Source organism: Lontra canadensis, unplaced genomic scaffold (assembly GCF_010015895.1).
Source record: "Lontra canadensis isolate GAN:19392208 unplaced genomic scaffold, GSC_riverotter_1.0 scaffold171, whole genome shotgun sequence".
Taxonomy (NCBI): domain Eukaryota; kingdom Metazoa; phylum Chordata; class Mammalia; order Carnivora; family Mustelidae; genus Lontra; species Lontra canadensis.
The window spans coordinates 1,988,396-2,012,304 of record NW_022631165.1 but is presented as its reverse complement, the minus strand read 5'-3'; the positions used below and the strand labels follow the sequence as shown (position 1 = coordinate 2,012,304).

Below are 23,909 nucleotides of genomic sequence, written 5' to 3'. Positions count from 1 at the left end.
CCTAAGTGGGACTTGATCCCAGGGTCCCAGGATCATGACCTGAGCGGAAGGCAGATGCTTAACTGATTGAGCCGCCGGGCGCCCTAATGGGCTGTCATGGTGGATGCAGACCTGACCCAGCGGACCCCGTGTCACCGCTGCTGTGCCGCTGCTGTGGAAGAAGTGGAGCATCATGCTGGAGAACGCCCGCTCCCATCCTCTCCGCCACTGGTCCCCACGTGAGTGCAGTACGCACCACAGACCCCACCCAGGCCACCGGAGCAGGTGGGAGGGGAGAACTGCGGTTTGAAGGTCAGGCGGTGAGCCTGTTCGCTGGAAGTGGCAGAGGGAGACGGGCCTTGCCCGGCAAACAGCTGCCCGTGGCGGTGTGCAGCAGCCACTCTCCTTGCACACCCGCAGTGCATCCACACACGGGATGAGGAGCCCCCAAACCTGAGGCTGCAGCAGCCCAGGGCCAAGCACATCTGATCGGCCCACACGTGCTACCAAAGCCCCTTCCCCAAATGAGTGCCTGCTCCCTGGCCAGGAGCACTGAGCGTGAGAACAGCTCCATCTCTTGGCTGCCCCAAAGTGGGGCTCATCCTGGGAGTCACCAGGGCCACAATGAAGCACAGCCCGCTACGGAGGAGCCGACCACCGTGAGCCCCCGGTCTTAGGAAATCTGCGGCCACTGACCCATCTTCTATTCCAGTGGTTCTCGAGTGGGGTGGTTCTGCCCCCAGGGGACCCTCACAGTGTCCAGAGACTTTCCGGGGGAGAGAGAAAGTGGTGCTGCGTCTGGCAGGTAGGCGCAGAGATGCTGTAAACACCCCACAATGAACAGGACGGCCCCGCAACAGAGAACGATCAGGTCTCAGCGGCCACAGTTCCTGGGGGAGTCCCTGCTCTTTTCTGGTAGACTCCATGCTCCCTTCCCCAGGAAAAACCTCACCAAGTGTTCAGTGACCACCCCCCCCCCCGAAAGCGTGCAGCCCTCAGGGGAGGCCCCCGTGGGCCCTTGGAGCAGAAGGGAGAAGTACAACCACCAGGAGCTGGAAACCGTGGAGAGCGACAGGTGTACCCAGCCTGAAAAAGGCAAAAACCCTAATGCCACGTTTGGGGAACAAGAAACTCCCATGACCTAAACCGCGTACACGGCAGTGCTGATGAGGCTTCGTAGTAAGCCTCGCAGCCAGGGGTGTGGCTTCACACTCAGCAACACCAGACTGGGGCAGAAGAAAGCACACCGCCAGCGTGCTCCCAGCCCTCCGGGCCCAGTGGCAGTGCAGGGACTCGGGGCAAGTGGCTGGCTCCAGGAACTGGAAGAGAGGAACCGGGGGGGAGCGGAACACCCTTCATGGGCGGGTGGGGAGCAACATTCCACTCTCAGCAGCCAGACCCACATTCAACCTGCAAGAGGGTAAGAACAGCGATCCAGCAAAGACGCCCGAAGCTGAGATATCTCCACACAACCCCCGGCTCTCGGGAAAGCAGTCAGCCACTCCCACAGCAGCTGCAAGGCCTGGGCTGGGGAACCGCAGGGGCACGAGCCCTGGCTTTCTCATTCAGTTTCTCCAGGACTCTGGGCTCCACTGGCCAACACACAGGTTTTGGCTGGAACTCTGTTGACAGCGCTGTTTCCAAATGCCAGCCTTTGACATTTCACTTGCTGTAACATTATACTCAATCATTTCTGTGATTTAAGATCTTTTTTAAACTAATGAAATAAACTCTCAACTTGAAGCTAGAAAAGTAAAAAACAGCTTGGAGCCCACTATGATGGCCGGAGAGAACACCAATTACTCCCCGGTAAAGCAGGCACATGCAGAATAACACAGCCAGCCAGAACTGGCACACGAGGAGAAAAGCGGCTGAGCACGCCTGACCTGCAGCCTCTCAGCCTGTCCCAGAATACAGCTCCCGCGGGGGAAGCACCTCTCTTGGAAGGAGCCCCTCCGCCCAGACAGCAGGCAAAGGGAGGGGCATAAGCAGAGGACAATCCCGGACGCCTGGGTGGCTCAGTTGATAAAGCACCAGCCTTCCGCTCAGGCCCTGATCCCAGGGTCCTGGGACCGAGCCCCACACTGGGCTCCCTGCTTCAGAGAGTCTGCTTCTCCATCTCCCTCTGCCCTTCCCCACCCCCTGCTCGAGCTCACTCTCTCTCTCTCACAAATGAATAAACCAACACTTTAAAAAAAAGACTTAAGACAATCCCACACACATTATTCTTAGCACTGTACCCTGCAGGTGGTCTAGGACTGACATCTTGGGCAGAAAAACACTGTGTTCTGTATATGTCACGGAGATTGTCACGAGATAAAAGCTGAGCGCCGGTCTTCCCCGCCTGTAAACACAAATGCACCTGGTACTCTTACCTTTCCCGGCAAGTCCTCCGTGCCCCAAAGCGCAATTCCAGTAGGAGGCTGGAAGGCGTAAGGAAGCCTTTCTTTTAAGAGACACAAAGTACCTGGGGCGCCTGGGTGGCTTAACCACTGGGGTTAAGCCTTTGCCTTCAGTTCAGGTCATGATCCCAGAATCCTGGGATCAAGTCCTGCATCAGGCTCCCTGCTCAGCGGGGAGTCTGCTTCTCCCTCTCCCTCTTCCCTTGCTCTAATAAATAAATAAATAAATAAAATCTTAAAAGAAAGAGAGAGGGCGCCTGGGTGGCTCAGTGGGTTAAAGTCTCTGTCTTCAGCTCAGGTCATGATCCCAGGGTCCTAGGATGGAGCCCCGCATCGGGCTCTCTGCTCCGCAGGGAGCCTACTTCCCCTTCTCTCTCTGCCTACTTGTGATCTCTGTCTGTGTCAACTAAATAAATAGAATCTTTAGATTTTTAAGTTAATAAGTTTATAAGTAAATAAGTTTTATAAGTTACTATCAAGCAGTCAGTCACCTTACTGCAGTGCTGGCAGCTGGCTAAAACCGTTAGCTGGAGCCGAGCCGAGCCGTGCCCACCGTGCCTGCTTTGGTTTGGTGGCTACTGAAGTAGACGGCTTGGCCACAGAAAGAGAGAAACAGGGCACTTGCTCCAAAGATGGAGACACAGGAGGGTGGTGAGTGGCCCTGAGGCCAGGCTGAGCAGGGGAGGGGAGAGGACAGAAAGTGCCTCCACACAAACCAGCAGGCAGCACACAGTCACCCCCTCCAAACTCTCATTCCCAGGCCCCACTGCCTACCCCTGACCCCCCGGCTCAGCAGATTCTGTTGTTTGCCGCGAATCAGAGCACATCCAACAACCCTGTCCGCAGTCCTGGGAGGGTAAGGGGAGCTCCAAGACCTTGAACCCACCCAGTGCAGACAACTCGGGCTGTTGGGGAGACTCCGGTAAGGCCCGGAAGTACACCTTCCTCTCCAAAGCCACGGGTTCTCTGTTACTTCATAGGAGCACACACACTCATTTTGCCCATCCCTTTTTTTTTCTTAAGATTTTATTTATTGACAGAGCGAGTGTGTGTACATGGTGCGGTGCATGGGGGGGAGGGGGGGAGGGAGAGGGACAGGCAGACTCCATGCTGCGCAGGGATCCTGACACGAGGCTCCATCTCACAACCCCAAGACCGTGCTCTGAGCGGAAACCAAGAGCCAGACGCCCAACTGAATGTGCCACCCGGGCGCCCTGTGCATCAGAGTTTCTTAAAGGAGGTAAATTAATTACATCATGAATCCGATTACTCAGAAAACATTACCACTGTCTTACAAGGGTCCAGGGACATGGCAGGCAGATGTGGTCCCTGACCCTAGGAAGCTACATCCTAACAGGGTTGTGGGCCTGATGTCACTGACAAAACTGGCTGCCCAAAGCTGGGAGGGTGGCCACGACAGAGATGCGCCAGTGCTGGAAGCCAAAGCAGACCTCTGGTTGCCATGGGGCTGAAGCGTGAGCTGGCAGGAGGCGCGGTGGCAGGTGTCTCTCAGGTGCTGGTAGTGGTCTCGAGTGGAAGGCCGGGCTACTGGTGGCTTAGACGCAGCTGCGTGGCAGGGAAGAGAGCATTCATGTACTGAAAGTAAAATGCAGTGACAGCTAATCATGCATCATACTTTTTCAAAGACTTATTTATTTTAGAGAAAGAGAGAGAAAAAGTGTGTGTGTGCTTAGATGGGGGGGGGGGGGTTGGAGAGAAGAGCAGAGTCTGATCCAGGCCAATTCCTTAACCCTGAGATCATGACCTGAGCCGAAACCAAGATCCAGCTGCCTCACAGCCTTCCCCCAACCCCGGGTGCCCTGCATGCATCATACGTTTTAAAGTTTCACTTTCCTCTAATGTTTCAGATTCAAAATACAGCAGCTGTCACGAGTCAGAAAGAAAAGCGAGTCATTCTGAAATCAACATCCACGTGAGGTGTAGAAAGAACTCTGGATTTCTGAGATGGCAATAACAGATGCTGTGAGACAGAAACACAGACATGGACACACCTGCTCTGCCATTACGTGATTTACGTGAAATGCCAGAGCCCCACCACAGCTTCCGCGATCTGAGGCAAACTCAGTCCCCTCAAGACCACCCTGCTTTACCCACCTGACATCAACAAATGTTCACTGAGGGCCTACTATGCGCCATGCACTGCTCTAAGTACTGGAGATACAACAAAGAAACAAGCCAAGCCCACTCCCTACACTCTGGGGCACCTGGGGGGCTCCGTGTCTGCCTTCTGCTCCAGTCACGATCTCAGGGTCCTGGGATTGAGCCCCAGGTCAGGCTCCCTGCTCGGTGGGGAGTCTGCTTCTCCCTCTCCCTCTGCCCCTCCCACCTGCTCATGCTCTGTCAAATAAATAAATAAAATCTTTTTTTTTTTTTTTTTTAAAGAGCGGCTACATTCCAGTATGGCACACGGATACTCCAAAAAACAAACAACAGGTAGTGTTACAGTGTTGGACAGTGATAACTACCATGAGAAAAGAACACCCAGAAATGAAGACAGTAGTATTTGAGGTAAGCAGTTGTGGGATGTGCAAATTTAAACATAGAAGCCCTTACTGGGTAAGTGACATTGGAGCAAAAACCCAAGGAGATGGGGGAAAGCCCTAAAGAAATCTGGGGAGAGCCATCTCAGCAGAGGACTGGCCAGTGCAAAGGCCCTGAGGCAAGAGCACCTCTAGACTCAGCAGCCCAGTTGACCCACAGTACAGGCCACCTCCAGACAGAACCCCTGGATGCCAGGCAGAGACCTCAGTGTCCCTGAAACGCTCCTTCTGGGGTCACTTCTGCTAAGTTCTGGGTACGTCAAAGTGCAGGGGTGGGAGCCTGAGAAATGAGGCTGCCCAGAAGGGCCTAAGCATCTCCTGACCCAGACTGTGACGCCTAGCACCAGCCGTACTGTCCTGAATCAGTTCAGGGTTCTGAGATGATGGCCACCAGACCACTGCTGCTCTGGTGTCCCCTCTGCTCCAGCAATTACGGGCATAACCACACAGGAACCTGTCATGGGCCGCCTTCCTCCTTCATGGAATTCTGCAGTTTCCTTCCTGCCTCAGCCACCGCATGCCAGCCAAGCACCTCCATGTAAAACCAGCTCTTGGGGGCGCCTGGGTGGCTCAGTGGGTTAAAGCCTCTGCCTTCGGCTCAGGTCATGGTCTCAGTGTCCTGGGATCCAGCCTCACATCGGGCTCTCTGCTCAGCAGGAGGCCTGCTTCCTCCTCTCTCTCTGCCTGCCTCGCTGCCCACTTGTGATCTCTGTCAAATAAATAGATAAAATCTTTAAAAAAACAGCTCTTGGGGCCCCTCCCTGATGAAGATGTTTTTAGGGTCAGATGGACGCTCGTACTTTCTCTTCCCAGAGAACTCTAACTCACTGGCATGGGTACGTTCTAGTGATTAATTTTCCTTCTGTAGTTAAGAAAGATAGCCACAGTGTGACTCTTTGAGGCATTTAAGCATCAACTGTGAAACAAAAAGCCTAAGAGAAAAGGCCCTCTTCCGGGTGAAAAGTCCAATGTTTGCTATTATAGTTGTTACTCTTAACAGCTAATTTCTTTTCAACATCTCGAGGTGGTGTTCAAGCAGCATCAATAGCACTGAGGCAGTCTGCCACAATCTGGGGGACACGGGCTGACTGGCAGCCCCACACGGTGGGTTCTGGTCCTGAGACGCCCCCTCCAGCTTGCCAGCACTCCGCCCTACAGAGGCACAGCCCAGGGATCCCAGGTGACCCAGGACCTGCTGGTGAGTCATTCCCTCCCGGCACAACCCAGTCAGCTTGCCACCCACCTGATGGCCCAAACCTGCGGTAAGTAAATACTTCTGGTTACTCCACAGCTTCTGAAATTTAAATTTAGTCTAGAGAAATTTCAAGTAACAAAACCCTAGTCATGCCTATCCCAACCCCATCCTCCCTAATCAAATGAAGCGGACCACAAGAGAAGTTCTGCAGAACGCAGCCCACAGGGAATTATGATCGCTCGCCTTTCCCATACATACGCGCACACCCCAAACCCACGCCCCTTACGCCCCAGGAAAGGCGGGGTGCGGCCACCTGCTCCACCAGCTTCACACTGCGGGCCAGCCTACATCAGTGCTGCTCCTGCCCTGCCAGCACCACCCCCACCGGCATGCCCAGCCCCTACCATTCCTCCCCCACTTCCCAGGACCAGCACCCCCACCCCGGAGCCCCCCCCCCAGAAGGAGATCCCCTTCTGCGTTTCTCCCTCCGACCCCCTGCCTGGCTGGTCAGGACAAGCTTCAGCAACGGCCTCACCACCGAGAAACGTGGCAGCTACCTCTGTGGCTGAGTGAGCTCGAGAACGAGGAAGGACAGCTGTTCTCAACTGAACCTGCCTCCAAGCATGTCACTGACCTCTGGCACCATGAAGCCTCTGGAAAAGGGGTCACCATGTCCCCCCCAAGTCCTCTCAACATGACTCTCATTCTGTACAGATGAGTGTGTAGACAATGAGTAAGTAGGAGTGCCACCTGCTGTGCTCACCTTACCTTTTCCGAGTGGGGACCACAAGCTGCCCTTCATAAGAGCGACTCTGACAGGAAGCAAACATGAGTCTTAGCTGATTCCCAGGGGCCCCCGGGCGGCTCTGATGGTTGGGCGGCAGCCTCTTGATTTGAACCCCCATGCGGGACTCCATGTTGAGTGTGAAGTCAGCTTGAGGTTTCTTTCTCCCTCCGCCCCCCAACCATGCGCATGCACAAGCACATGCTCTTAAATAAATCTTTTTTTTAAAAGGTACAACATCTATGTATTTTTTAAAAGATTTATTTATTTATTTATTTGACAGACAGAGATCAAGAGTAAGCAGAGAGGCAGGCAGAGTGAGGAAGGGAAGCAGTCTCCCCACCGAGCAGAGAGCCCGATGCGGGCCTCGATCCCAGGACCCCAGGATCATGACCTGAGCCGAAGGCAGAGACTTTAACCCACTGAGCCACCCAGGTGTCCGGTTATTTTTGTTTTTTAAAGGTTTTATTTTTAATTAATCTTTACACCCAACAAGAGACCCAAACCTACAACCCTGAGACCAAGAGCTACACGTCCCACCAGGTGAACCAGCCAGGCAGCCCTGGAAGCTTTTTTTGAAAATACAGAGCCCCAAGTTTGTAAAGCACATCTCACAGTCAGTAATCAGTGGTGCCTGATGGTCCTCACTGGGCGGGGCGGGGTGGGTGGGGGCCGTGCAGGTCACAGGAGGCTACTGCCAGTGTCTGGAGAGAAGCCACAGCAACTCCCAGGACTCCCGTTCTGCACAAGGGACAGGGGATGGGACTCAAGCTGTGGAGGTGCTCTTGAGCCTTAAGTGGTTTGAAGGTGGTATTTGGATGGGAAACCCATGGTTTTTCCTCTTTTGTTTGAAAGATGGTAACTTAAAACACTTCACAAGGAAAAGTGATTTATCCACTCATCCGCTACCACACAGTTCACTGAACACCTCCAACTAGGAGCCCAATCCTACCTGAGCCCCCGGGACAAGGGAAAAAAGGCAAGAGCTCCTGGGTGGACACCAGACAGCAGAGGAAGGAGATTTCCAGGAAGAGGACTGACTGGCAATTCTCAGATCTCTCCAGCTGCTTCCTTATCTGTGTCTTATCTTTATCTCTTCAGGAAGGATAAAAGGCAGGCAGGGGTGGGGGCCTCTTTGGCTCAGTGGGTTAAAGCCTCTGCCTTTGGCTCAGGTCATGATCTCAGGGTCCTGGGATGCAGCCTCCCGACCAGCTTCTGCTCAGCGAAGAGCCTGCTTCCCCTTCTCTGCCTGCTGCTCTGCCTACTTGTGCTCTCGGGCTCGCTCTCTGTCACATAAATAAATAAAATCTTTTTTTAAAAAAAGGAAGGATAAAATGCAAATTAAGCAAGGATTTCAAACAAAGAAGGGGCTTGGGGAGTCTGAGGGCAGACTCAAGGCCGGGGTGAAGAGAAAGTCTTTCACCTTGAGGGGAAGGCGGTGTCCCTGCCGGAGCCAGGACTCAGCACTCTGGGCCTACACCCTCCGTATCTGAGCAATTCAAGTAGCTTCTTTAAATACGTCTCGGCTCCTGAGGGTTTTTACACTTCTACAAACACGCTGAGGAAGAACCGAATTCCATGACAACACAAAACTAAATATCCAAACCCTTAATCGTCAGTTACTAAGCTGTCTAAAGCTTCCGCACCCGAACTAAGAGTCGGGGCCTCAGACAGACAGACAAGTTACACGTGCGAGTGGAAGCCCCAGCATGAACTGAACGTGCACCGCACAGGTTCGGATCTCAGCTCTGCTCCTCGCGGGCCGTGTGACCTTGAACGAGTCCGCCAGGCCCCTCTCAGTGGCTCACACTGTCCACATCATAGCCAGGGATGAGGAGAACCACAGCTCCCAGCTTGCTGCACGGAATTTTTTTTCTTTTTTTAAGATTTATTTGAGAGAGAGAGCAGGAGCAGGAGGGGCAGAGGGAAAGGAAGAGAATCTTAGGAGTGCAGAGCCACACGGGGCTCGATCCCACCACCCCAAGATCATGACATGGGCAGAAACCAAGAGTGGGCGAAGCTCGGCTGCGCGTTCAGGCGCCCCCTGCCGCGAGGGGTTAATCCGCAGAGCGCACCAGCCGGCCTGCTCAGAGGACGCGCACCAGAGGCACTTCCACGACTAAACAACACAGAAGACACAAAAAGGTTTCCCGTCCAAAGGTCATTAGATCATAAAATAAGCCTTCCGAGGCAAAAAATAAAGCCCATCCCCTTCCCAAATACGGTTGCCGAGTCTGAACAAACAGCATCAACTACACGCTGCATTAGGAGGCCCGATGCTAACTCCGAGGCAGATAAAACGTATCGATACGGAAGGCTGAGCCCCCCAGCCATCGGGAGAGAAACCACCATCGAAATCAGGCCCTTCTATGCTCAAGATGCAGCCTCACAGCTTCAGGCTCCAGCCAGCAACCTCTCCCCGGGACAGGATCTCAAATTCAAAACGCCAGGTGGTCTTCGAACGCTGCCTGGGCCGAGCGCGCCCTGGGGCTCTGAAACCCCCCACATGGGCACAGTCGACATGCCACAGCGTGGGAACACTCCCCTCGAGGGGGACAAGCTGCCCCCAATCCGGCCAGCTCTTCCCCAAAGGAGCACTGCTTTCATTCAACGGGGCTCCCTGGCAGAGAACACTTCCGTAAGAACCCCTACACCTCGAGAGCCTCCACAAAGCTAGGCCCAGCAACCACTGCTGCCTCCCCCCAACTCCCGACTCCCAGCACGAGGACTTCGGTGGAGTACCAAAATCCAAGACCCAAGTTCTAGATGTGTGACTTAGCTGAAACCAGAGGTAACCAGTGGTCAGCCACACTCTTTGAACCGTAATTTACTCTTCTATAAAATGAGGCTGATAACATCGACCCAGACCTTGAGGCTGCGGAGTGCCTTTAAAAGACAAGGGCAGGAAGCACCCTGGGAGGTGTGGGGGGTGTGGGGGCTCCCGGGACAGACTGTGGGACAGACCGCGTGTGGCTCCAGCCTCAGGTGGCAGCAGGGCACTCTCAGCCCGGTGCCTGTCTGCCTGAGCTCCTAATACACACTGGGCCACACGCTCTGTGGGCCGCACAGGTCTTCAACCGCAGCAGTCAGGGAGCCACCAGTGACAAGCCGCCACCAGGGCTCCGAGGCAGCACCACACAAAGCAAAATGCAGCTGCCCCTAACCAGCGCGCACCCATGCGGGGCAGCCGAACTCCAGGGGTCAGCTGGCTGGATTCAGAGGAAGACCAGAGGAAGACTGCTCCCCCTGTTCCCCGGAAGGGGTTGCAGAAAGGGCAAGAAGGAGGGGAGAAGCATTCAGTGGGTGATCCCGGAGGATGCCACTTCACCTGTGTTCCCACTCTGTCCCCCAGCAAGAAGCAGGTGAGGCAGGCAGCAGAACACAAGGTCGGGGCGGCCTGAGGTCTAGTCCACAGGCCTGACAGACGGCAGCCCTCAGCAGACACTGTCTGCGAACGTTACTGACCTGCATCCTCAACGTTACTGTGGCTGTACGTCACCACACACGCACACACACGCACCCGCACACACACTATGAGACACTGAAGTACAGTCTTTGTGTGGACACAGAAGCTCTGCTTCCCGAATTTTGGAAATCCCTAAAAGTAACCTTCACACACTATTAAGTTAATTAACATGAACATCAGGGTGCCAGTTACCCCTGAACCACAGGGGATAAGATTACAATCAAGAGGGTCACTCCGAGGCCTCCTAAGAACTTAGCAAAACCCTATGTTTAATGCAGGGTGGTGGGCACATGTGAATCTGTTTATGTGTTCATTCTTTAAATTCTCCATGAAATTATATACACCCCTTACAGATACAACTTTACCACTGCTGAAAATAAAATTAATGAAATGCCATTTTGTTCTCTACTTCTAAAAATAATGAACATTTATTACACGCTTCCTCTCAGCATTTTACACATACTATCATGGTCAGTCCTCAAAACAACTCTCAACATCCACCCCCCACCTTTTTTTTTTTTTTCAAGATGCAGACACTGACGCACAAGGCAGGTCCCTGCCCATAGTCCCCCACCCAGCAGTGAAGCCACATTCAAACTCCACCCCAGTTGGCAGAGGGTGTCTCAGATGCTCCTGTTCCGTATCAGGGAGATAAGGAAGTAGTGGGGGCACTACCCGGCAGGCCTCTGTGGGGTGCATTTAGTAATCACTACCGTATCACACCCTCTGGTCTGACAAATTCATCTGCATAGAATCTAGTTCAAAGAGTCAGAATTCAGACTAAAATTTACATCACAAAAACATTCATTAAGGGGCGCCTGGCTGGCTCAGTCAGTGGAGCATATAACTCTTGATCTCGGGGTTGTGAGTTCGAGCCCCACGGTGGATGTAGAGATCACTTACAAACCAACCAACCAACCAACCAACAGAAAACCAAAAACCATTCATTAAGAAATTACTAACAACTGGAAACAGCCTACGTAAAGGTCCACCAACAGGACAAGGCCTCGTGGTTCACCCAGAGAGGACTATGATGCCGCCTCAGAAGCAAGGGTTACAGAAAAGCTCAAGCAAAAATGTTAAGTGAAAACAGCAGGAGACAAAATCCAAAATCATGTCAGGGCCAACAGGAGTCCCGATTTAGTTTAAAAAAAAAAAAAAAAGAAAAAAGAAAGGAAAACAATGAGGATTGCTTGGGCCGCTGGGTGGAAAGCAGATCTTCCAGGGGGCTCTCGGTAACTGTTAGCCTTGTTAGCTGCCAAGGACAAAGTGCAACCTTGGCAAGGTCAACAGGGCCTGCGTAGGAGCTCCCAGAGAGCAGGGGCTGGGAGAAGCCGCCTGAGAGGCCCACCCACCGCAGGGCCACTAAGTCCTCCATGGACACTGGTGATATCACACAGGGCCAACAGACCTTTTGAACTTCCAGGTTCACCAGCTCACTCACTCAACAAGGACTCCGACATGTGATGAGAGTACTTCCTAACTAGATGAGTAAGCTAGTTATCTTTCAGACACAGATCCTCTGAGTGGGCCACCTACCAGTGGGGGCCCAGCGTGGAATTCCCATTTCTGCTTTTCAAGCCTGTCATCCCGGAGCTATACCAGAAAAACTGCAACATTTCAAAGACAATTAATCCATATATTTCAGATTTCATTTCACAGCCAAATAACCTTGGACAAAATCTAGAATGAATATGCATTAAGAGCTTTACTAAGTAAGATCTATTATTAGTTAGAAAACAAAAACAACACACTCTTCTGTTTTGCTAAAATTAGTAATTTAACATATTAAAGTTGACAACTAAGAAAGACTGGGTTTCTAATCTAAAACCACATTAATTATACACCACTTAAATACGAACCTCTCACTGGGAATTAAATTCATTCAGCAAACGTTTTTCCCCGCAATTTAGCCTGGAAATCTCAGTGATACCTAACTCGAATCAAAAGGTTACCTCGTGAAGCACAGAGGCCACAGATGCTGAGCGGTTTCCTGTCAGACCCAGGGGAGCCAAAGCCTGGAGGCCTCCTCTTTCCCATTCTCCAGTTTCCGACCCCAGCTCCTTAGGGGAAACCTCCCACAGCCTCCACAAGTCAAAACTTAAAATCTAAAGCACATGGGCACTTCCAATGAAATGAGGACCTTTCTCTGGGGTTCCAGCCCTACTATCCCCTCCTCTCCCCTCCACAACTCCATCCCTCTCCTCCGGTGCTCTCTGCTGGGCTGGGGCCCCTCAGTGCTTCCCACACACGTGACTGCTGCAGCTGCCCCCATTACGTCCCCCTCCCAGACACTGACTCACTAACTGTGCCCTCTCCTCCTCCTGTGTCCTTCAACCTCATTGTGGACAGCGCTGCACCGCATCCTTGCCACCTCACGGCTCCCATACCCACAAGGGAACAACATCTCCCCGGGCAAGGCGCAAGGTTCTTGAGAGCGGTAAAGGGACCTATGGGAACTTCCCATGGTTCCTTAAAATGTCCTGGTCTTGTTTATCTTCCATCAGAGTTCCCCACACATAAACACAATCACAGTGATATCGGTAACTGTTCTCTGTAACTCTAACAGATTAGCCTGTAAGGAAAAGGCCAGATTAATGTGGTCAGAGGTTTGATTTTTAATCCTCTCAAAGTTCTTGCTACTTGAAATAGGAAAAAACAAAAACATCAGCCCCCAGAATGTAACTGGCCACAGGAATAAATGTCACGTGGCAGGAACACCTCTTCAGCAGCAGACACGTGCGTGGTTTGCAATAGCGAAGAGAATCAGCGATTTCTTACCGTGGATGCCACCTCTCCTGACACATGAAAAGGCACCATTGGCAGCTGCTCTCCCTTCCTGGGCTCCCTAGCTACAAATCCCTAATAAAGAGTTTCTTACTGGGAACAGTAATAGCCAACTGAGACACACAGAAAGACTGTCCCAGTGTTAGCGGCTAACTCCCACAGCAGAACTTCACGACACCATCAGCGTGCAGAGAAAGACCCATTTTGTCTAGCATGACTTTCATCCACACCTCCTCCCAAAAACCAGTTAAAAGACAGAAAAGGAGAATGAACACAGGAAGGGCGGACAGGCAGACCTGTCTGTTTTTGGCCTTCTCTTAGCCTTCAGGCAGGTCAGAGCCCAGAGGCCCACCTGTCCCCTGCCAGGAGCCGCCACGATCACTTTATCCAGACTGCTCTCCCCTTACACCTGTGACCCGTTCTTTCTTCCTATCAATTCCTACCTTCGTGACAGTCCCATAGGTGCTGTCATTATATGGAAAGGAGGTGGGAGAGGCAAATGTGTACACGGGAGGGAAAAGAAACCAAATTCACAATTTTCCGGAGATGCTTATCTTCTGAGTTCCAGCCTAGACAAAACTCCAAACTCTGCTCAGAGTTCAATCTCAAAGCCCCAAGTAACAGCCCACAGGTTCATCTGTGACTCAAGAAGAAGGCCTTCAAACAATGAACAACTGTAGCTTCACAAGAAAGGAAAGAAGCTAAAAGAGAACGAATCAAAGCCAGCCGCATACTTTCACAAAGGCCAGGTGACATAACTCCAGCCTCCTGCCTGCAAAAAAAGGAGGAAGGGACTGGGCACAGAGGACCTGAGCAGACTGTGGCAAATGTCCACCGGATCAGCAGCAGCAAATACTCCAGAGGGACACGGGCCTGGCCCTGAGTAGAAACCAGTTCTAGAAGGAGTTCGGGTTCACTCTGCACCTGCGCACATCTCGGTCCTGTGGTATCCCAAGAGTGTCTTTCTGCTGGCAGAAAGCAGTCAGAAAGAGTGTCCGTGCTGGCAGAAAGCCAGGCAGGCACCTGGATCTCATGCCAGTTCTGACTCAGTCCCTAAGTTAGAAGCCCCCCAAGTCCCAAATATCTTTATCTGGAACTCAGGAGGACCCAACAAGGTGAGCATGAAGATCCCTTCCAAAACGGAAATATCGAGGTCGTCCTAGAACAAAACAACCAGTTTCAGAGAGCAGAGCAAGGCCATGGACCTAATTTCAATCAATAAGAACTAATCCTGTTTCACCTCACCAGCGCTAAATCACATGGACCCCTGACAGGATGCCCTCAAGTCACCCCACCTCTGTGGGATGCTTCCTGAGCCCCAAACCCCAGTGTCATCACCAAAAAACATCCAAAAAACCCAAAATAAGGGACAGTCTACAAAACACCTGACCAGTACTTTTCATGAAAAGCAAGGAAAGACTGAGAGTGTGTCCTCCACCAAAGGAGACCAAGGAGACGTGAGGAAAACTGAGTGAGGCTGCCAGACAGGGCCCCGGGGGAAGCTGAGGGAGCCCAAACCAGCGCTGCATTCAGTTTAGAGCCTGGTGCCCAGGCCCACTCCTTAATTCTGACAGATGTGGTATGGCTGCGTGGATGTTAGTATCAGGGGAAGTGGGATGAAGGGTCTCTCTCAAATAAATAAATAAAGAAAGAAAGAAAGAAAGAAAGAAAGTCTTAAAAAAAAAGAAAGAAAGAAAGAAAAAGATTTTATTTATCTGTCAGAGAGTGCGCAAGGAAAGCAGCAGGCAGGAGAAGCAGGCTCCCTGCCAGGCAGGGAGCCCGATGCTCAACTCGATCCCAGGCCCCTGGGATCATAACCTGAGCCAAAGGCAGACGCTTAACTGACGAGCCCAGGCGTCCCACCCCAAGTTTATTTTAAAAATAAGTTTGTCTGGGGGCGCCTGGGTGGCTCAGTGGGTTAAAGCCTCTGCCTTCGGCTCAGGTCATGGTCCCGGGGTCCTGGGATTGAGCCCCGCATCGGGCTTTCTGCTCAGCGGGAAGCCTGCTTCCTCCTCTCTCTCTGCCTGCCTCTCTGCCTACTTGTGATCTCTGCCTGTCAAATAAATAAATAAAATCTTAAAAAAAAAAAATAAGTTTGTCTGGGGCGCCTGGGTGGCTCAGTGGGTTAAGCCTCTGCCTTCAGCTCAGGTCACGATCTCAGGGTCCTGGGATCCAGCCCGGCATCAGGCTCTCTGCTCAGCGGGGAGCCTGCTTCCCTCTCTCTCTGCCTGCCTCTCTGCCTACTTGTGATCTCTCTCTCTGTCAAATAAATAAATAAAATATTAAAAAAAAAAAAAAAAGCTTGTCTGGAGGCTACTTTCATAGCTTCAAGAAAACTTAAAGGATCTGAAAACATCCCGTCATTTAAAAACTTGATCAGAGTCACTGCCTCAACACTAATTTAAAAAATGTAGGTAGGGTTACTGAAGGAAAGTAATACACTTGAAAGATTAAAAAAACAAAACAAAACAAAATAAAAACTAACAGGGAAAGTTTAGAGAATACATTTCCTAATACCACCACCTTCTTCAGCCTGCACTGCCCAAAAGTCTAGTGCAGGTTTCCCAGCACTAGAAATGGTGCTCCCTCCTCAAACTTCCCCCACACTTGGCTGCGCCCCTGCTCCCCTGCCCTCTGGGCTGCCCTGCCAGGAAAGCCCTCCCTGCTCAGTGCACCTGGGCCCAGGTTCTTCTGTGCTCCTCTCTGGAGCAGCCCCATAAAGGATGGCAGGGCAATGCTCTCCCCTTGGGGCACTGTCTCCCTTCAGCCCCTGGGGCAGGGCTGTGGCTAGTGGGGCTCACAGGGGTGGGAGCACATGCAGGCTGTCCCCCACCCACTAAGCTGCCACCATTTTCACGCAAGGATTCCTTCAGGCCCCGAGCATGCAGCCCTGGTTCCGTCCATGTCTCTTCTCCATCATTAACCCATCCTCACCCCCCTTCACCCCAGAGACATACAACACAGGGCCAGCAGCTTCTGCGCGGGAGAGTTTTCCAAGATTTAAAAAAAAAAAGTCATTTAGGTTATGAGTTTTTTCTTTTTTTAGGAATGAGAATAAAATGCATTCGCAAATAAAATCTATATTTAGATACACATTTCTAAGCTGTATATCTGATAATAACCAGCTATGTACATACAATCAGTAGAAGACTATAATTTTGACCAATGAAAAAACCCCATGAAAGCAAGATGCCAAACTGCAGGAAGAAAAAAATGAGTTAACGAAGGAAAAAGAGGGCAGTAAATGCTGAACTTCAGAGGTCACGCACTGAGGGTACAGATGATTCTCCCAGCCTCCTGGCGGGCCTAAGTCACGGGCCCCTCTCGGAGAGGAAAGAATGCAGAACAGCTCGTTGCTTACCCTCAAGGAAGGAAGCCAGTCAGTAATGACAAGAGCCCGGAAACGAGCAGTTATCAAGCTGCTTAGCTTTCTAACTAAGTTAGCCGGCGACCTCACCTGCTCCCAGGGTCTGGCTGCCGTGACTCTCCAATCAGACCCTCCTAAGAACACAGCTGAGCAGAGTCAGAGTCCGGGCACTTTTCCCGAAGAATGGGCTGGTCCCATCATCTCCCAAAGGAGGCCTCCGCGCAGCACTGCTTAGTGGCCAGCGCTGGCACACGCCCAGTCTAGCATCCCGTCGCTCCCGCCCTCCTCCTAGGATGGTGGCTCTCTCACTCACTGAGCACGGTGACTGAGAGCTGCAGAGGTCCCCTGAAGGAACCTCTAAGACAAGGCGGGCTGCTTGGACAGCCCCAGGGCCAGCCACACAGTCATCCACGGAGGGTGGCGCGGACGGACATGGCTGCACCCAACACAGAGCACACGCCCCTTTCAGGACTGGACACTTAGAAATCCGCGCAAAGTCGAGGCCTGGGGAGAGCCCTCACGGGCCCTGCCCGCACAGCAGAGAGCTCTGCCATTTCCCCTGAGGGCCCTACATCGTACGGGGATCGCAGCTTGGCTTCTGGTCAGAGGACCGGCAGGCTGATTCGCAGGGATCTTTTAAGGAAACGGTCCTCCTGAGAGGTAAGCAGCCGCCTCTTGTGCGGAGTCCATGGCACCGACGCCGGCTCTTCCACAGGTCAGGCACTCAGATCTGGCGACGCGAGGACAGCGGTCGCAGCAGGGCTCGCCCCCACGGCGGCAGCGCCCACGGGAAAAGCCCCCGCGTGAGCGTGCCCGCACGGAGTCGGCGCCCCCGGCTTCCCCCGACAACAGGGGGCGAGCGCTGCCAGAAGAGCCGCGGTACGAAGACGGGCCGACCTCTGAAACACAGCCTTCCGGGCCCAAGCCGGTGATGCGGCAAAACACGTACAGGAAAACCAGACCCCCTTCCTCAGCTGCATTTCCTTAGAGGATGCAGGAGTGGGACGCGGATCCATGTTTTAACCCTCCGACTGCTTCCCAGTTTGGAACGCTTTCCTACCGGGCATTAAACAGGCAAGAGAGTTCAGGACCAAGCCCTGCCCCGCTCAAGGACACACAGCTCTAAACGGAAGGGCACCGGAATGCACAGACTCAGACACGTTTTTGTTAACCAGTAACAAAAGTGGGAAGACAGGTAAGTGACAGATACACCACAGGAAGCCCGATAGGAGAACCATGAGGAGAGAGCGTGAGAGTCAGAGAAGCCGTCTGGGGGGGGTTTCCACTGAGGGCAATTTCTTCAGGCAAAGAGGAAGAGCCCGAAGAGGAGAACCCGGCAGCCCAGACCGTCCGGCCACTACCCTGCACAGGCTGGGAGAGAGGGCGCTCTGCAGGGGCGTCGGCGGAGGGACCCTCGTTGAGGAGGAGCAAAGTGACAGGCCGAGAGGCAGGGGAAGCCTCAGGAACGATGCTACTGGGCACCCCTCCGCAAGTACTCACTTCTCGATGCCCGGGAAGAGGGGGCCGGGGAGGAAGCAGGTCATGCTTCGAACCCCACCAGGGCAGAGACTGCGCGACGAGAGCACAGGGTAGCCGCCCTCCAGCCGGAATCACTTCCTTCACCGCGCAGCAGCGCCCACAGCCCGGCCACAACGAGTCCACGCACCGGCTTCACACTGAGCTCAAGAGCAAGGGTCCGCGCACCATCGGGGGCAGCGGGAGGCCCTGTGCTCCCCGTCTCTCAGAAACAGGCAGGGTGAGCAGAAAAGTTAACTCGAGGCCCCGCACCTCACAGGTCACCACTGCAGGGCAAAGGACGTCACAAGAATTTCTGTAAGAGTCAAGCTTCCCTGCAAATCTTATCGGCCTCCCCTGACAGCACCGGTATGTAGCTGTCGCTCTGAGATACGACTCCCACTGCAGCACAATTAATTCCAAAAGAGAAAAACAGGTTGAAGAATGAGACTTTAACAATGAATTCATTGTAACAGCTAAGCTCTCCGCCGGAGGAGTTCCCACTGAAATACCGCCGAGAAGCACACACGCAGCCGTCTGCGCGCAGCCTCGCGTCAGCCCTCTCCGACGTGGGCAGACCTGCCACCGGCTCCACAAACGTGCAGAAGACACAGACCTCCACGACGAACCTCCTGGCATCCAGACATACCACCCCACGACACCTTTACAGGCTCCACTTCCCCGAAGGCCGCAAGCTGATTCAAAGCACAGTGGCTGGTCCGCAGGGCACCGGATCCTGTCTGTGGGGCAGGGGAGGTCACTAGGCCACGAGGAACCGTGTGCCCACCTTCCTCAGGCCCCCAGACAACATTCCAAAGGAAAACCATGCTTGTCTGTTCTCCCGTGGGCTGTGCACCAAAGCAGGGGCTGGGACAGGGCACATCCCATCGCTTCCACGCACAGCCCTCCTCCTGTGGGCCTGCAAGCCCTCCAGCCATGGAAGCAGAAACCTCCATCAGTTGCTCTGAGCAAGGATATGAAAGCCACAAACATAGATCCTTTAGAACAAACGACCTCTCTTAAGACATTCAAGATGACTTGGAATTTCTTGGGGAGTAAAAATCCCAGTTAAAAATCAGGAAAATGTCCTACACTAAGAGGATGGAAACAGATTTTGTGCAGCTACAGAAACGCAACCAGCCAAGCACTGAAAACAGACCAAGGACCACCATGAACCCAAAAAGGCCTTTCACCTCTAAGGCACTATCATCAGACCGTACTCCCCATCAATCTTGAAAAAATGCACTCTGCCTCTTGTTCGGTAGAGACTGGACACACCACTGGCTCTAGGTATTCAAACGATTTTTTTAAAGGGTCTGGTAACAAACGTGAGCCAGTTAACAAGACGGCACTGTGCAACAGGCCTGAACGACACACGTCCGAAACTTGGTTTCCACACCAACACTTCCTCCCCGGTGACCTGCCCTTTGAACCTGCCTTCAAAACAGCTGCACTGCCCCACCGCGGCCGGCTGCCACCCACGGGGCCGGCGCGGAGCTCACACACATGGCCCGCGCCTCGCACCTGCTGAGGGCGCCACGTCTGCACCAAGGGCTCCTCAGCAGCGTGTGGAGCTCCAGCAAAGTCCATTTCCCGAGAAGCTATCCTCAGGAACGGACAAAGTCTAGTGCCAGGGAAGGGTCTCCACACTCCAGCAACTCGGGGGGGCTGAGCTGCTCCCCCATTTGTGCGGCTACTCCCCATTCACCGCACCTCTGCCTGCACGCGCCCGAACCGCACGTCAGGCGGCCCAGAGTGAAGAGGATGACACGGCCAGGACCTACCTTTTCCTCGTTCCACGCTCTGCTAAAGGAGCCAGAGGCCAGGACCTGCTCTGAGGAGCTGCCCAGGACCGCTCTGCGGGCCCCACGGCTCCGCAAGCCGCTGCTGCTGCGGCGATCCTTCCCACGGAGACGCTCAGAGAACAGCACCACCCTCCACCCCCGTCTCCGAGCACACGGACCTTGCCCTGCCGGCTGCCAAGGGCAGCAGGAGCGTCACAGGGACAGAAAAGCATCACACCACGCAAGACTCAGGAGGAGCGGCCCAAGAAAGGAGTGCGGAAATGAGAACCCACTTCTTCCCATGTCCGCGTTTCCCCAGCCACCTTCCCGCACGGAGGCGGCCGCCCCTGCAGAAGCCAGAGCCGCCCCACCTAGCGGGCGCGGAGCCGCTCTGCCTCATCCGCCGTTTTACCTTCCACCGAATCTCTGCCCAGTTCTTGTTCCCCGAAGGCAGGATTCCAAGCCTGCCCCGTCACTGTATCGGCCTCAAACCCAGAGGGAGCCCAGCCTCTTTCCAGACAGCTGCTTTCTGACGGCGTGAGGCCCAAAGAGGCTCCAGGGGTCACAGAGTTCAGCCATCCGCGCAGAGAACTAAACACGCGCGCCGTCCGCCGTCCTCCGTCCTCCGTGTGAAGACGGCCCTCCTGCCTCCAGGGCGGCACAGTCCGCACATTCAGGCGCAGCTCCCAGGGAACACGTTCTGGGCGGTGGCACCAAGCACTTCCTCAAGCCAAGTGCTGTACTGCGCTGCCCAGGAGACCCTCCCTCGGGACGCTCCTCCCATGGGGGGTTCGAGTGCTGCCCAGGCCAGCCGCCACTCAGTGGCGGGTTCACACTAAGCACATACGATGCCTCCCCACATCCCAGCGTGCACACCTGTAAAATGGGAAGGACACCGACCTCACACAGCACCGCTAACAAAATCAAGCAACACGGGGTGAGCTATCTGGAAGTGTCTGCTTCTACAGTAAGTGCTCAAGAAATGGTTCCTCCAGTCTCCGGCCCACCTGAACATCTGAGTAGACTAGACGGTTTTCACACTTCATTTGTAGTGCTCCCCCTGTTGCCTGTACACGCTCAGAGAGATGGGAATTTTCAGTAATTGGGATGGGGGCTTCTCCACACAATGCCACCTTAAAATTCTAGATGCAGGGAGGTCTGGGTGGCTCAGTCGACTGGGCCTCTGCCTTCAGCTCGGATCATGATCTCAGGGTCCTGGGATCGAGTCCCACATCAGGCTCCCTATTCAGCGGGGAGCCTGCTTCTCCCTCCGCCTGCTTCTCCCTCTGCTTGTGCGCCTGCCTGCACACGCACGCTCTAACAAGTAAATAAATACATATATGCAGGTACACACACACACATACACACACATAAAATCTAGATGCAAACCCACTTGAACCATGCAAATCTGTCTGCAGGTAAAAACCCAATACTGGGGGCACCTCTGCCATTCCTGAGGGCAAATATGGCAAATTCTTCAGCAGGGAGGGAGGGGATCTAGTTGAAGACACAAAAGCCTGTCCCTCTCACTTTCAGACAGGGAGATCCATCCTTCATACTACAATTCACTTTCCCTCACTGGATTCCAGCATTTTTGCACCAAAAGGCTGACTTATGCAAAGAAACTCCAGATGTCCCAGGCCCATCGTGTGGAAAAAGCAAGACCATGAGGAAATGGATTCTTTGCCTCTTGCTATGACCATCTCCACCAAAGTACACACCTTACACTCCAACAGCATCGGTGTCTGAAAGTTCATTTTACACACTTCCATGGCTGTCGTCACCCCCGGCCTCCACTGAGGCTCGCCAAGAAGCCCAATTCGTGTTTTTGCCTGTTATCCCAGACACCCCAGGGTACAGCCACATGTCGCAACAGTCCAAGACGGCCCCTTCGCCTTTCACCATTTTCTCAACCGAACAGGTCCTCCTCTTACACTCAGAGGCGTCGCCCATCTCTACAGTGTTCTTAGCATGAAGTCTGAGGCTGAACTGCAGAAGGTTCAAGAACGGCTAAATTAATTACAAAATGCGGGGTAACTCAGTGTTTTTTCTCAGGAGAGGAATTACACCACCAGATTCTCACAGGGGTTCGGACTCCCCAAAAAGGATTAAGAACCGCGACCACAAAGCTGTATGCTGGAAAACAAGGCGTCAGGTAAGCTTCCTTCACTCAATTAAGCAATTCTGATTTGCCTTTTGAACCAAATTTTGCAAGCGGTGCCGACGTTCTTCCATCACCCACTTCCACAGTCGCGCCCGAGGTATAAATTCTGAAACCACCTTCGCGACTCCCAAACTCAAACACAGGGAAAACATCAGAACACCGAGGATACTTTTAGCAACAGAGAAAAAAACATGGAAACACTAACGATACTTTTAAGCAAAACATTTCACCCAACAAGTGCTTTTCCTTTTTCTTTCTCCCCTGCAATCCCTCCTCGCTGTCACGACCACTCGCCCCTCGGCAGCAGGTTCAAGTCCGACCTCCCCGGGGCTTCCCATACTTGATGCCACTGCTGGAGAAGAGCCCCAAGGCAGGAAAAGCAGCCAGTGCCGCTCCGCCGGGCCGGGAAAGGAGGCTACCAGATCCCACCCTAACCGTGAATTTGCGGGAAGCCTGGAGCATCAGGTGCTCTGAGCAAGAACTCGTCCCTCCCGCTTCGCTGCGGTAGAGGCAGCGGGACCCCGTTCCAGGTGAAGGCCCAGGAAGGTTCCTCCGCAGACGGAACGAAAGCGAACCCCGGAGGCTCAGCTCCAGGCCGCGGCGCGCCGAAAACAAACTTTCCGAGCACTTCCACCGCGACAGGCCAGTGACACCTCCCCGGCCTCCCCCGCCCTCCGCGCGTCTGTCAGCGCCCCCGCCGGGCAGGCGCCGGCCGCGCCGGGGCCCGGGCTCCCCGTGGCGGCCGAGAAGCGCCCTCACGAAGCCCGCGGTCCCCGGCCCGGCCGCAGGTGAGGCGCCGCCCGGCCCTGGGGACGCGGGGCCGCCCCGCCTCGCCGGGCCCCGGCGGCCGCTGCGCTTGGCTTGGTGACGGGCCGGCGCGTCCGGGCGGCCGGCGCGCACTCACCAGCTGGCTGGTGGTCCTGGCCATGGGCCCCGCGACGGCGCGGGCGCCTCCCCCGCAGCGCTGCGCGGCTCGGCGCCTCCTCAGCGTCCTCCTCCCCGCGGCGGAGCCCCAGCAATGGCCGCCCTCATCCTGCGCCCGCCCCGCCGCCCGCCGCCCCCGGCGCCGCCCCGCCCCCGCGCGACGTCGGGCGGGACTTCCGCCAGCCTGCCGCCGCTGCCCGCGCCCATTGGCCGCGCCCGCCATCGCTCCGCCGCGACTCGGCCGGCCTCGCCGGCGCCCCCGAGCCGCATTTCCGGGTTGGGGACCAGCGGGCGGGAGCGGCCCGGCCCCGCCTCGAAGGGGGGGCGGCCCGCACGAACCAATCCCGGGGCCGCGGGGCGGGGCCGGGCGGGAGCCGGGAGGGTGCGGGGGGAGCTGTCATCCCCGGAGCCCACAGGGGAAACTGAGGCTCGCTGGGGCCCGCGCTGGCCAAGGTCACGCCCCAGGCAGCGGCAGGGTCCCGCGCGTGGCTGGGCCGGGAGCCGGGCTCTGCGCAAACACCGACAGGTGCAAATCGGCTGCCTACGACACGGACAGGCGCTCCCGGACGGAAACCGGGGCTGTCAAATCCCATTTGTAAGGCAGAAATCACGGCTGACAGTCGCACGGACACCTTCGGAGCTCTCTTCTTTGGTTATGGCCTCGTGGATTTTTCTGGTCGTCGTCACCGTTGATGATGATGTCGAATTCTTTTTGTAGTTGTTAATGACGATGGTGGTGGTGCTGGTGTTCCTAGTTGTGGTGAAATATACGTAACATTTACTTCCGTAACCATTCTAACATCTGCCATGTGTACAGCTGAGTGGCATGAAATGCATTCGCACTGCTGTGCTAGGACCACTCTGCTTTAAACAAAATCCCCATCATCTCTGCTAACTCAAGCTTGCATGCTTTTAAATAACCTTCTTTCCTACTTCCAAAAGAAATACGTTTATTTTTTTTTAAATGACAATTCACACAGT

General features: G+C 54.3%; 1 protein-coding gene across 2 annotated transcripts in view; it reads right to left on the bottom strand.

Moving 5' to 3' along the window:
• PDPK1 (3-phosphoinositide dependent protein kinase 1) overlaps window positions 1–23,061 on the bottom strand; it is a 69,510-nt gene extending 46,449 nt beyond the window's left edge. Inside the window, exon 1 of one of the 2 annotated variants that reach the window (XM_032845883.1) lies at window positions 22,909–23,061. In XM_032845883.1, coding sequence (XP_032701774.1) covers window positions 22,909–22,932 — 24 coding nt within the window. In that variant the 5' untranslated portion in view covers window positions 22,933–23,061. The remainder of the gene's footprint in view (window positions 1–22,908) is intronic. The other variant, XM_032845882.1, reaches the window with a different exon arrangement.
• Between the last annotated feature and the right edge of the window lie 848 nt (window positions 23,062–23,909).